This window comes from Pteropus alecto, unplaced genomic scaffold (assembly GCF_000325575.1).
Source record: "Pteropus alecto unplaced genomic scaffold, ASM32557v1 scaffold98, whole genome shotgun sequence".
NCBI lineage: Eukaryota > Metazoa > Chordata > Mammalia > Chiroptera > Pteropodidae > Pteropus > Pteropus alecto.
The window spans coordinates 972,839-986,674 of record NW_006443570.1 but is presented as its reverse complement, the minus strand read 5'-3'; the positions used below and the strand labels follow the sequence as shown (position 1 = coordinate 986,674).

Here is a 13,836-nt window from a genome sequence, read left to right as displayed (position 1 = left end):
TGGATCTCTGTGTTAGTTTTATTTCCATTGCTTTGGTCTATACAAAAACCAATAACCAAAAACATAAAGCGATAATAATAAAACTCTCCGCAGGGACCTCCCCCAGCCCCCACACCCATGTGCAGAAGTTGGGGGAGGCTGTTGAAACGGGAAGGGGAAGAGAAAGCCCCTCACCACACCAGAGGGGTCAGCCAAGAGCACTTCTCGGGGGCAATAGGGCAGTCATTGTGGGGGGGAGGGGGAGAGAGAGCTCCCTGGGGAGGGGACCAAAGCCAGCTGAGCATCCCACGGAGGGAAGCAGGCAGGGTCTTGGAGTGAGGGACTCACTCTCCATATCTCTGTCCCATCTCCCCAGATGGTTCCTGAACTTTTCAAGAGGAGCTTTGGATTCTGGGGCTTTGGGCCTTGAACCTGGGTCCTGGAGACCCCAGGTGCTCAAGACAGTTGGTCAGGTGTTCAGTGAGAAAATCAGACCTGGAAAAGGAACCAAAGTCCCATGGGACCCAGGTGGCTGAAACTAGAAAGCCAAGGCAGGGAAGGGGGTACTGAGAAGGGAACAGAGGCTAAAGCTTTACTGCCGGGGCCACAGGGTTGGGGAGGGGGGATCAGTCCCCGGACCCATGACCCGGAACAGAAAAGCAAGAGCAGATCACCATCCCAAGAAAGACCTTATGGAGGCACGAGGCTGGGCAGGAAGTCATGGCCCTGGTCCCCCAGGCTCAGGCACTTGTCTGTCTTGCCCCATCATTTGCGCAGAGAGCCCCCCCAGATGAGGAGCTGCACCTGGGGGGTGGGGCAGACACAGAGGAGTCAGGGCAGGCCTGTGTCCCCTAGAAACTCGTGCCCTTCCTGCACTACCCGCCCACTACTCATAGAAGAGTCAGGACTCCCCATCCCCAGCGAAAATAACAAAATAAGGCAGGCCGAGGCACGCCTTCCTTGCGGGAGCTCAACTGCAAAAGGCCCCACACTTGTTCCCCACAAAAAGGAGCCAGGGTCTCAACAGAAACATGAGAGGGCCTCCATGAAAAGAAGATTCCAGAGGGAAGGGAAAGCGTGTCTCAGCAGCCGACGGGCGTGAGGGAGGCTGCAAAGCGAGAGGTGTCACACTGGGGTCGAGCCAGCTAGGCGAGCATGTGGTCTGCAGTGGGGTACGGGGGCCGGAGGCCGTCGCTGTAGGTGTCGATGGGATAGTCCCCGTCCATGTCCATGTGCATGTCCAGGGGGTCCAGAGGCACATCGCTCGAGTACATGGGGCGGTAAGTGGCATCCATGTCTGGGGAGCAGAAGGGGGACTCTGTCCAGGGTCTGCGGGCCACCCTGTTTAGGGGTCTGGAGAGGCTTCAGCCCCCTCCTCTACCTCTGCGCACCCCCAGTGGGCCTGAACCTCTCCCTAAACTTGCTCATCAGGAGACCCAGACAACAGTGCATGCGGATGCCACACAGTGGCCACGACTGGCCCTTGGCCCTGGAGACACAATGCCTCTCCCTTACTCACACCCACATGCTCCCCCACCCCCTTACTCACACCCACATGCTCCCCCATCCCCACTTTCCAGGGTCCTGAGAACTCTGCACACACTTACCGTCCGCATAGGGTTCATTGATAGGGATCATGCTCTGGGCCTGAGAAAGGAAGACAGAGAGAAACATTGGGGCAGGGGGAAGGGTGGAAAGCAGGGGGTGCGGGTGAGCAGCTAGAGATGCTTCTACAAAGGGGGGTCCGGGGGAAAACGAAGACCCTGGAGGAAAGAGGATGACATGGTCCCCCAGGACCCTGATGGACTCCTCTCCTCAGGCACCTCCCCGGGGTGGAGGGTCCCACCATTCACGCTTAGGGACACCCACAGGACTAGAGCAGCCCGGGGGAGGGGAGGGAATGGGCGCCAGGAACTGCTCTGCCCGGGATCAGGGCAGCCAACAGCCTGTACAGCACCTTTATGCAAGTCAGAAAAAGGCGCCCTGCCTCAATGCTTTACATTAGTTTGGGCAAGATAAAATTGCCGTTTTGGTAAGTCAAAAACAGATAATTGGCCAACTATAAGTGGCAAAACAAACAAACAAACAAAAAATCCCCTCATTGAATTGTACAATGTAAGTATAAGCAGCTAATTGTCTATTATATTTCAATACAGACAAAAAATAATAATAAATTGTGAATAAGAGAAAAAAAAAAAAGATAATTGGTTCAACCTGCCACTTCTATCTCCAGAGAATTATCATAAATGATCCAGTTATAAAATAAAGATCTATGAAGTTAACAGGATGGCAGGAACCCTCATAAACGTGCTGCCCTTGTGCAGTGTGCAACTTGCACAATCTTATGGCGCAGCCCACCGGGTACTCACGGCCTCCCAGGCAGCCGGGTCGTGCTTGAAGAGGGAGTTGGTGAGCTCCACAGACACGCGCTTACGGTAATCCGGGTTCTTGTCCTCGGAGATGCGGAACAAAACGGCCGCGGCGTAGGTGGCTGAGCAGAGAGGAGAGGAAAGGCCCAGTCAGGCACCCGCCTCTGTCCTGGCTGGGGGCGCCAGGCCTGGCCCCCGCCCTCGCTCCTCACGCCCAGCGCGGCCCCTCACCCGTGCCCTCGTTGGGAGAGTGCAGTAGGTCCATGAGTGGGGCTGAGGCCCCTTCGGCATCGATGGCGTCGGCTGCCTCCTTGTCCTGGGCCAGCTCACACAGCACCCCGGCGGCCACACGCTGGATGTTCTCCACTGACGAGTACAGAAGCTGGGGAGAAGGGGCGCGTGTCGGGGTAAGGCTGGGGGGAGGCAGCACACCACAGAGCCCAGCCGTCTCCACCTCCCCCTTCTGGACTTAATCCAAGCTCATACCACAAAGTGTGGAAAGTCTAAGAAAAGTATGAAGACATGGAAAAGAAAGCCGGCCACAGTGCCCACCCAGACAGACACAGCTCTGTTAACACACTGGTGTATTTCCACTGATTTTTGTCATAGCCATATATATGTGTTCGATTCCTACTTTTTTCATCTGACGTTATAACATAAAGCATTTTTCTATATCATTAAAAAACTATTCCTAAAAACCTATAAGTTCATATTAATAAGAAAGAAAATGATGCAAAGCGAAACAATAACCACATCACATCGATCACCAGACCCATGGCTGCCGACTTCATCCCTTCAGCAGTGGGGATAAGCAGGGGTTGGGGGCGGGGACCTCTCCTGCCCACGTGCCCCAGACTCACCTGCACAAACAGTGGGATGGTGTTGAGCCGGAAGATCTCCATGCGGTTCATGGGATCCCGGGCCAGGATGTGCAGGGCTCCAGTGCAGCCCTCTACAATCTCCTCCATCCTCACACCATCCTGCACCAGAAGAGGCATGGGAGCACGGTGACAGGGGGCCCTTGGACATGGCCACACACATACACACTCCCCACAACACTCTGACAACCTCGCTGGTCCTGGAAGTGGATCTGCTTCTTGCCTCCCCATATATGCTCTTGTGTGCATACACATTCACACAGAGGACACCCTGACCCCAGGGAGGGCGGTCACAGGCACTACCAGCTCACTGACCGTGTAGGGCTGCTGTGTGCCTGCCGCCACGTGGCGCTGGGCATCCTGGTGGGCCTTGACCAGCAGCTGGACGAGGCGGGGAATGACTGCTGCCTCCTGCAGTGGGGCATGGTTGGCTGGGCACAGAGCCAGATTCCTGATGAGGCCGATGGTTGCCTGGCAAGACAACAATCAGGGGAATTTCTTGGGTGTCTGGAGAATCCCTGGGTTCCCAGCATCGTCTCCTCCTCCCCTATCACCTCTCTGTCCCCAAGGTCAGACACGGACATACTGGAAGATCTCCAGAGAATGAGACCACCCCAGCCCATGTCCCTTATTCCACGGCACCTGTGGGTTCTCATGTCTAACTCTAACGGCCCCTGCTAAAATGGTATCCCATTCCAGAACATTCCGCCAGCCCTCACCCTTATGCCCTCTCTCTTACCAACTCCCTAAAGACAACAGAGCCATACTAACTTTTCTAGTCCCCAAACCCTGATTAGCAGAGAGTCTTTGCTATGGTTGACCCCAAAGCCTCCTGCTCTGGTGATGCTCATATCATAATCAATCCCCAGCAGGGCTGAGGTCTCCTCTCCAGGGGTCTCTGACTCCCAGGAGCCGCTCTGGCCTCCCAGGATCACCTAGGGTCTTGCAAAGAAATTTATCATCTCATTTGATCCTCAAAACAAGAAGCTAGGGGGGCAGGGATGAAAATCATGGGAGAGATGAGGGCGTGAGTGCAAGGTGGATGAAGGGCCAAGGTCGCTTGTCATTTAGCTGCTGGGTCAGTATGCAAACTCCTCCCCAACCTTGGGCTTGCAGCAGGTACCAAGCCCAAGGAGGGGCCCTAAGCTGCCCTTTTTCTCTCACTACACATTTTTTTTTAAATTCAGTGTGCGTAACGACTTAGAGTCATTCTTATCTGTACTGTTAAATTGTCTAAAACTTAGCCAATGCCAGCTGGCTCTCCCAGGTAGCTTTCTGAGAGGAAGGCTCGACCCCTTCACACCCCAGACTCTCTATGTCAGACACCAAGTATTCCCCAGAATCCTCTCTAGCCTGCCTTTTTGGCATCCTTTCTGAGTTTTAGCAGGACACATGGCTTTCTGACACATGAAACGTTGCTAGTCTCCTTGCATCCAGATGTGGCCAGATAACCCACTTCCAGGGTGTGGGCTAAAGTGATATGTCTCACTTTCTGCTAGCCTTCCCACTTCTCTGGGACTAGAACGCATCTGTGGAGATGATACAGCCCAACCACTGTGTGAGGATAACTCTTTTGTCCAGACCCTCTTGTGTGAGACGTGGGTTCCATGGACCAGCAGCATCACCTGGGTGCTTGTTAGAAATGCAGACTCTCACCCTCATCCCCAGGCCTACCAAACCAGAACCTGCATGCAGTTTAATGAGACCATGCAGGGTGGTCATGTGCATATTAAACTTTGAAGCTCTGCCCTCGGGGACGGCCCAGCTACCAGAGAAAGATTCTAGTCTCAGAAGCAGAGCCTCTATAGCAGTCCAAACCATTCCACGAGAAAAGAAACTTCTGTCTTATTGGAGCCACTGTATTTCAGGGCCTCTCTGTTATAGCAGCTTTGCCTGGACCGACACACAGCACCTGAACCTGACCGCTGAGCGCTCCTGCCCCTCGCCCAACCCCACCATGGCAGCACTCGCACCTTGACCAGTGGCCACTGGTTGGGCTGGTTGAGTAGCTTGACAATGGCTGGGATGCCATAGTTGAGGCGCACGGAGTTCTGGGCCATCTCGGCCTCAGGATGGCGGCTGGTGAGGTGACGCAGGGCGCAGACGGCAGGCTCTGTAATGTCGTCCTTGTCGCCGGCACGCAGGATGGCGTGGATGAGAGCCTCCACGCCACTGTTCTGTGTCACCAGCGTCTTGTTCTTGCTGTTGTTACACGTCAGGTTGGACAGAGTGCCCGTGGCACAGGTGAGGACGTTGACGTCATCCACACTCAACTGATTCACCAGAATCTTCAGCACGCTCTCCAGGCCCTCCTGGGGTTGAGGGGAAGGTAATGGAGAGTGAGGGAGACTCCCTAACTACAGAAAGTCTCCTACATGTGTTAGGGGAGAGAGATGGCCCAACGGGGTTGGAAGCCCACTCAACTGACACTCGAGGGACCCTGCCCGTGTGCCTGGCAACCTTCATTTCCGTGATCCTGCTGACACTCATGAGAGACCAGTGCTCTCCTGTGGGGCCACCAAAGCTCAGAAAGGTTGCAGGGCTTGCCCACAGACCCACAGCCAGTAGGCGAGATCTGAACCCAAGCCTGTCTCTAAGCTCCATGCTCTTTCCTCCAGCCCTTCCTGCCCCCTCGTCTGCATCCTCGGACCCAGGGAGAGCCCCGCTCAGGTCGAGGGAGGCTCCCAGGCCAAGAGGAGATTGAGGAGGAGGAGGAAATTGCTTCAGCGGCCTAGCCGACCCATTTCTATATGCTTCTCACTCTTCTGCACCTTCACAGCTGCTCCCTCAGTAGGCCCCAGGCCAAATCCCCTTTTTGGAAACATCCCTAACCCAGAAGCCTTACTTCTCCCAGAGGAGCCATGCGTGGCCTTGTGGTAGAACAGAAAGACCCCAGGCTCTGGAGACAGGCAGCCCTGACTTCACATCCCAGCTCTGCCGTTTCCTGGCTGTGACCAAGGACCTTACTGACCAACCTGAACCCATTTCTTCATCAAATGTGGGCAGGGGCCCACATTCTACCTCCAGGTGTTGAAAGGGGTAAATGAGCCAATGTCCACAAATGCCTGGGAGTCCAGCATGTGCTCAGTAAAGAGCCTATGGATGGAGGCTCTTAGGAATAACAGTCAGGTTGGAAGGACGGAGCAGGAGACTTGCCCTAAAACTGCTTTTTTTCCTTAAAGTGTGTTTTTAACCACAAGGGTCCCCAAGCTGTCCCTCTGAATGCTGCTCCCCACCCCAGGGTCTAGGTCAAAACTATTCTCCTGGTACCACCTGAACCGCAGCTTAGAAAATCAGCCCCCTTCATTAATTCCCCTTCCAAAGTCCCTAATAGGGATTAGAGCCTTAAGCTAAAGGGATGAGGGTATTCAGAGACCATCCAGCCGCAGCCATGACAGGGCAGGATGTAGAAGCCAAGCCTTCGGCCTCCCATGGCTCCTAATGTCAGACTCCCAGGTAGGTTGGATGTGGTAAGATGGAAGGACGGATGGCTGAAGAGGTGGACACCGACCTGGATGTCTTGCTCACCTGCTTGGTGGCCACGTCCGAGAGGTTGCGCAGGGTCCAGAGGCAGTTCTGCACGAGGCGGGGGCTGTTGCTCGTCAGGTGTTTGCCCAGAGCCTGCATCCCACCTGGGATGGGGGACAGGGGTCACGTCAGCCACAGGGGAACACAGCTAACCAAGCCTGGCCGCTAACCAAGCCCCCATTCCAGCCCTCCTGGCCACATGGGTCACCCTCACAGGCTGTAACACGCACCGGCCTCTACAATGGCGGGCTTATTGCTGGGACACACGGACAACACTTTGAGCACGCGGCTGGTGGTCCACAGCAGCTTCTCATAACTGTAGTTGCGCATGATCTGCACGAGGGCCTGGGGTCCTCCGTTGGCCAAGATGATGAGCTGTGGGGAGAGGGGGAGGATGAGGGTGAAACAGACAGGGAATATGACAAGGAACAAGGAGGGGAGAGGGGGCTGACAGAGCTGCCATAACTGAGCTTCAGCTAAAACCCGAATAAATTTCGTGACTATTAAATAAGGCAAAATCTTGAAAAAATGATAATAAAAGGATGAGGTGAAACTATACTAAAAGACATCTCCAGTGATGGCATTGTAAATAATACAGTCCTTTTGGAAAGTAATCTGGCAACTGGGGTAAAAGCCTAGAAATGTTAAAAACCCTTAGCTCTACTGATAACATTTTTTCCACTCTTTGGGAAAAGCTATGTGCCCAAAGATGTTCATTACAGAACTGTTTATAAATGTGGAAAATGGGACGCAATCCAGATGCCCTCCCTCAGAATAAAGTCTGAGGCCCCACTTAATGAAATGCTATTTGCCACTAAGCAGGATGATTTTAAGAACAACACAGCAAACAAACATTTTTAAAATATCATTTAGAAAACAGATGCAAAGTTACACATGTGTTTTTACTACAGCTAATACAAATATGCCCACAGGATAGCACTGGAGGATGCACATTGAAATAACAATGGCTGTGGGAGGCCAAGGAATTTTTTTCTCTTTTCCTTATCCTGAAAACAGTTATATGATGAAACACGTACAACTGTACATACATATATATTTAACCTAAAAAAGGTCAGGAGGCAGCAGCCTGAGGCTGCAGCTGGACGGAAGGTGACGTAATGGTGAGCTGCAGGTCTCCGCTGGGGGTGGGGAGGGGCCTACCTTGCTCTCCTGGTTGCCATAGGCCAGGAGCTGCAGGCAGTCGGTGGTGATGGCCAAGAACTTGGGGTTGTTCTTGTTGAGCAGGGGCACCATCTTCTGCAGCCCGTCCGCCAGGCGCACCGCCATCTTGGCGCCTTCCTGGTAGAGCAGCAGGTTGTGCAGAGTAGTAATAGCGTAGAACAGGACTGACTCCACAGGGGAGCTAGGACAGTAGGCAGGGGGGTTAGTGTGAGTTGGGTTCCGGTGCCTGGCATAAACGTGGGCCACTTCCCCCAGGAAGCCTTCTCCAATACTGACACCCACACGGGAATAGCCCTTTGTTAAAATCGCCTCATTCCTTGAGCCCAGCCCCATTCTTATACGTGGAGCACACAGCACCTCCCCTCTCCCCACTGGGACCATGACAACTCCTGCTCCTGGGCTCCCAGACTGGTACCGGCACACAGTAGGTCCCCTCAACACGAGTCCCTACTGAGTAACTACCATGTGGAAGGCTTTGCTAGAGAGGCCCTGCAAGGGAGTAAGATCAATATCTCCACTCGGGCAACCCCGCAGCCTGATACAAGGATAAGGAAAAAGGCCAATCAACATTGCAAGGCTGGAAAGATGAAGATGGCAAGGGACTTTGCACATGCTGTTCCTTATGCCTGGAAAACTCTTCCCTTCATCTACAATGGATAGATGCTACTCATCCTTCAATCCTTGCCATTAGAGTCAACCTTCTCAGAGGTCTGAACAGTCTCAGACGTATCTCTGCCCTAGCCTATACTATACTTCCTGTTAGTTACCTGAGCAGCTAAGCACCAAGACTGGACACGGTTCTGCACTTGGCACATAGTAGGTGCTCAATAAATGTTGTATGGAAGCCCAAGTGAGGGAAGCCCCAGGCCCCCGCACTGAGTACCTGAGCATGCGGACCAGGGCTGGGATGCCGCCTGACTTGAAGATGGCGAGCAGCCCCTCGCGGTGGTGGGAGAGGTTGTGCAAGATGCTGGTTGTGCAGCGGGCGGTGTCCAAGTCGCTGGTGTTCTGCATGGTGCGCACTACGGCAGCTACCAGCTGGGGCGAGCCCATTAGCGCCCGCCGTGACGCCTCCTTCTTCGATAGCTGGTTCACTATCATGGCTGCCTTGGTCACCACCACCTGGGAGAGTGGAGCGAAGGAGCAGATCAGCCAGGTCCAGCTGCCACACTATCATGGCTGCCTTGGTCACCACCACCTGGGGGGGGTGGAGCAAAGGAGCAGATCAGCCAGGTCCAGCTGTGAGGAGGGACTGTGAGGAGGGACCAGGAGACCCCTTCTCAAAGCTCAGAGGGACCCGCTGATGAGGCTCAGGGTCAATGACCTCCCTCCATCCCAGATAGGGCCCTCCTTGTGGACACCTGACCTCTCCTCTCTCTGCCTCCCCCCACCCCAGCTAGGCCCCTCACAGACCGGGTCCTCATCGTTGAGCAGTTTGGTGAGCTCAGGCAGGGCCCGGGTTGCCAGCTCAGCATCGTCCTGGTAGTTGATGAGATGTACAATGGCCGACTTGAGCAGCTGGGATGGCTCTGCCAGCCGCTGCAGGTTGGTGGTTTGCCCCTCCACCTGGGTAGCCAGCAGCAGCGAGCTGTCCTCACCAGGACACATGGCCTCCCGCACCCGCTTGGCTCTGGCCGTTGTGGACATCTGGTACTCCAGGTCACCTGGAGGCCAACGGACAGGGAGTGAGCTGCAGAAGGCAGGAAAGGCGAACCTGGAGGGCAGACTGTGCAAACAGCCCGACTAGATACTCCTGGCTGCCTCCCAACCCGACCAAAGGCCCAGCACACCACCTGCAGTTCTTACTCTAACCAGTGACCTTGGGGAGGTCACCATCACCTCAGTTATGTCATCTGTAAAATGAGGCACCACTTGTTCTGCCCACCACAGAGAATTCTTAGGAGAATTAAATAGGATAATAGTTGTGAATTACTCTGAAAAGGAAGGATTCTCGTACCTGGCACATCTCATTACAAAAATGTTAGCAATTATTATTATTAGCAGGAATAGCTAATATTTTTTGAGTATTTATTATGTGCCTGGCTGTGAATTAAGTGCTTTTCTTATATATTTTCATTTACAACAATCCTACAAGGTAAGTACTATTATTATCTCCACTTTACAGATGGAAAAACAGAGGCAGAGGTTATAAGAACCCAAGCTGGAATCTGAACTCAGACAACCTGACTCCAGAGCCCAAACCCTGACTCTGTGTTCCTTCCTTAACAACGCACTGGGGGTAGGAGGAGACAACCTGAGTCTCTTCAACCCTGAAAGCTCATAATTCTAATTATACCCTCATCACCCGCAGAGGAGGCAACTCTCCCATTATATGGGCAGGCAAATCAAGGCCCAGAGGCATCAGACATGCAAGATCATACGTCAGATCAGGGGGAAAGTCAGGACGGTGGGTTTCAGAAAGCAGGAGCTGGGTTCTAAGCTCACACTCCAGGTTCCACCATCCCCGACCCCAGGTGGACCTGGAAGTCCCATAGAGGTGTCCAGGCTTCCCAGGCAGCCCTGTCTTGGCCAGTGTCCTGATGCCCCAGGGAGAAGGAGGCAAAGTTTCCACCCTCCAATTAGTCGAGAGGAGGAGACATCCCACCGGGTAAGCTGGGTAAGCTGGCAGGGCGTCCCCACCCTGAAGTCCCAGAACTGGGTGGGTCACTCCACCACCTAGCCTCAGCCCATTTCCATGTCAGCATGTTCCACATGCAGGCCTCGGCTCCTCCCCAGTCCACACTAGGAGCCCTCAGGCTTGAGAACTGTACCTCCTCTACCAGACTAGGGGCTTCCTGAGGGCTGGAGCTCTGCCTCTCCATCAAACTTGAGGGTCCTGGAACGAAAGGATGGTGTCTTTCCCGTAGCCCACGGGTTCCTCGAGGGCAATAGTAATGCCTCCTCATACTGTAAGTTCATGAAAGGCAAGGGCTGTGCCTCTTCTTTCAGACTGGTGGGCAGGGTCTAGGCCTCCCCTCCATACTAGAGGTTCACGGAAGAGGAACCTGCCTCTTTTCCAGATGGGGGCACCCTGACGTAGCTGTGCCTCTTTCCTCAGACAGGGTGGGTCACTATGAGCAGGAGCCGTGCCTCCCCCATCAGACTGGGAGCCTCCTTTTATCTCCCTCCAGGGCCGAGCTTTATTTTCTGCTGGAATATTCCCATGAAATAGTCCCCAGGGTTCCCAACCTTGGCTCTGGGGCACCCCCTGGGTGTAGGTGGTGGTCTTCTTGAGTGTGTACTGGCGCCCACAGGCCTCGTCCTCCTCCATGATGCCCTTGCTGCTGACCGAGGGCACGCAAGTGTTGGCACCCGAGTGGATGCCTGAGTCGTAGGTATATGTCTGTTGCCACTCGGTCACTTTGATGGGCTGTTCGATCAAGTTCATCACCTCCATGGTGGCTGCTGGGGACACAAAAAAGGGGCAGGAAATCAGCTGGCCCCAGTGGGGCATGCCACAGCCTGGCCCAGCCCTCAGTTTTCCCAGGTCTTGCCCATCGCCGCTTGCCCCCACCTCAGCCCCGAGAGCCCCACTGGGCTGTGGTAGAAGGAATGGGGGTCAGAAGGGTATCAGGTCCAGAGAGGGATATCCATGTGTGGCTCTTGGGCTTGCACCTCTGACCTCCAGCTAGGGTGGGGTGAACCCTAGAGAGTAAGTAGGGCAGTAAAGAGTCAGATACCCCAACCCAGCCCTGAGCTCCCTCACCTTGCCGACCCTACCCAACGCTCCCAGAGCAGAAGGCACTCAGGGCCTTCAGCTGCTCCTGGGGTCCTGCAGACCTATCCCCATCCACTGGGGCTCCCTGGGAAAGGCTGCAGAGATGATGCAGCTGCACCAGAAACATGGTGGTCAGACAGGGAAGTGGTTAGACAGGTTTTTCTGGGGAGCCTAGGAGGCTGCTTGGAGCAGTCAGTGATGCCCCAGGATCCCTCAGACTCTAGGATCTCACTTTCCTGCAGATGGGACAGAATCACAAGTGGCCCCAAGAGGCCCAGGCCCTAAGACCTCTGTCTCTCTAGCACCCTGACTCCTGGAAGCCTTTCCCAGAATTCTGAGCCCCACTAACAGTTTCAAATTTCAGCCATATACTACTGGGGTAATTTGCCAGTCTGCTGAGTCTCAGTGTCCCCATCTGTAAAATGGGGTAGCATCACCTTCCTCATAGGTTGTTGTGAGGACCATATTTGTAAAGGACCCAGCATGATGCCTGGCTCATGATAGGTGCCGATGTTGGTGGCCACGGCCGGGTATCAGCACCTACAGGGGTCTACTCACTTCCTGGCCTCCTCAGACGCAGGCTAGGGATAAGGGGTGAGGCAGAACTCAGCGTGATCACTGCCAGTCAGGCACCCTTCCTCTCTCTGCAGAGACTTGGGCCACTTGGGGTTAGTGAAGAGCTGGGCCCCACCCTGTTCTGTCTGTCTCCCTGTCTTGGAAGCTGACCTCTGGAGCTTGGCAAGGGAAGCTGTGTTCCAGTCAGGGCTGACCTAGTGCCAGACCTTTCGCTAATGTCGCCATCCTCACACACGGGTTTCAAAGCACATGCTCTGTGCCCCGACTCACAGATGTGGAAACAGAGACTCCACCAGATGAGGTGGCACCGTGGAGAAAAGGCAGAGCCAGGACCAGGTGCAGGTGTGACTTTGCACACCCGGTATGGCCTCAGACAGTGAGCGCACCCTGGCTGGTCCACCCATGAGGCTGGGCAGCACCCAGCGCCTCAAACCCACTGTGTTGGGGGACTGGGTAAGGAAGAGGGTGGGGTGGCTGGTACAGCCAGGCCCCACCCCAGGAACAAAGATTGCCAGGGATATGTCTTCCTAGTGACGCCCAGTGCCACACTCAAGGTGATGACAAATGGTACTTTAGGTCTTGCTGCCTTTTATGGCAACACCTGCTCCTCCCCTGCCCCTGAGCACACCTGGAACAGGCAGAGGCAGGAGCCACACCAGCTCCCAGGGCCTTGTTCCCTGTTCCCCTCCTCCCGTCACGCTGAGTGACTCAGAGTTTCGGACTGATAAACAGAAGCAGGCCCAGAACAGAGAGCCAGCTCGGTGCCGTCAGATGTGCCAGCTGCTTCCCAGGCACAAGCGTGGCTGTTTCAAGAGGAGGCCCTGCCCCCCCACCCTAACCACACACTGCCCAGCACTCCTGCCTTCCCCTGAGACAAGAGAAAATAGGGGAGAAGCAAGCCCGTCAGGGAGCCACCCAGGGGAGGAGCAAGCACTGGAGAAGGAAGGCGAAACTGCATCAGGAAATACAGTTGCATTAACCCTCTAAATGCCACTTAACCAGGCGGAGGACTGAGCCGGCATTCGACATCTGAATGCCAAGACTCAGTCAGATATACTCAGAAAGTACTGGATATCTCCAGCCCTGACTAGTAAAAACACTTCATCATTGGAGCCGGGAAAAGCCTCTCCCCAGCAGAGACCGCTGCCTACCCCTGGTGCTCCAAGCCAGAGGGGCACAAGCCTCACCCCAAACCATAAGGACCATCCTCTTGCCCATCCCATGTCCAAAGGGACCACCAAGGTCAAGGCTGGCCACGGGAGGTGCATTTCCTCAGCGAGCCCCTCAGCACCCCCACCATCCCAGGCCTGGAGCCAAGAAAAGCTGAGGGCTGGACAGCTGCCCGGGGGAAAGAGAGGCCTCTCGGAGGTCAGAGGCTCCCTGTGGGAGGAGGCATCCAGCTGCCTTTACTACCAAATGAATCTCAGGCTTCCCTCACAGAACCCCTGGCAGGCATTCGTTATTCCTAATTTCTCGGTGAGGAAACTGAGGCTTCACAGTGAAGAAATGGAGGCGCTCTGTTCAAAGCCAGGTCTGCCTCACTGCAGACCAGCTTCCAGCCACTAAGCGGGGCTTCTCGCCTGTTTCTTAACAGGGGATCCAGGGA

At 54.7% G+C, this 13,836-nt stretch overlaps 1 protein-coding gene across 5 annotated transcripts in view; it reads right to left on the bottom strand.

The window, feature by feature from the left end:
- Positions 1 to 13,836, bottom strand: part of JUP (junction plakoglobin) — a 21,566-nt gene continuing 7,730 nt past the window's right edge. For 4 of the 5 annotated variants that reach the window (XM_025041714.1, XM_006924633.3, XM_025041715.1 and 1 more), the window contains exons 2-14: positions 11,126 to 11,341; positions 9,350 to 9,600; positions 8,820 to 9,058; positions 7,916 to 8,117; positions 6,985 to 7,129; positions 6,755 to 6,858; positions 5,200 to 5,538; positions 3,542 to 3,697; positions 3,209 to 3,328; positions 2,580 to 2,730; positions 2,349 to 2,470; positions 1,587 to 1,626; positions 1 to 1,276 (exon numbers count right to left, since the gene is read on the bottom strand). In XM_025041714.1, the coding sequence (XP_024897482.1) occupies positions 1,125 to 1,276; positions 1,587 to 1,626; positions 2,349 to 2,470; positions 2,580 to 2,730; positions 3,209 to 3,328; positions 3,542 to 3,697; positions 5,200 to 5,538; positions 6,755 to 6,858; positions 6,985 to 7,129; positions 7,916 to 8,117; positions 8,820 to 9,058; positions 9,350 to 9,600; positions 11,126 to 11,341 (2,237 nt within the window). In that variant the 3' untranslated portion in view covers positions 1 to 1,124. The remainder of the gene's footprint in view (positions 1,277 to 1,586; positions 1,627 to 2,348; positions 2,471 to 2,579; positions 2,731 to 3,208; positions 3,329 to 3,541; positions 3,698 to 5,199; positions 5,539 to 6,754; positions 6,859 to 6,984; positions 7,130 to 7,915; positions 8,118 to 8,819; positions 9,059 to 9,349; positions 9,601 to 11,125; positions 11,342 to 13,836) is intronic. The other variant, XM_015599347.2, reaches the window with a different exon arrangement.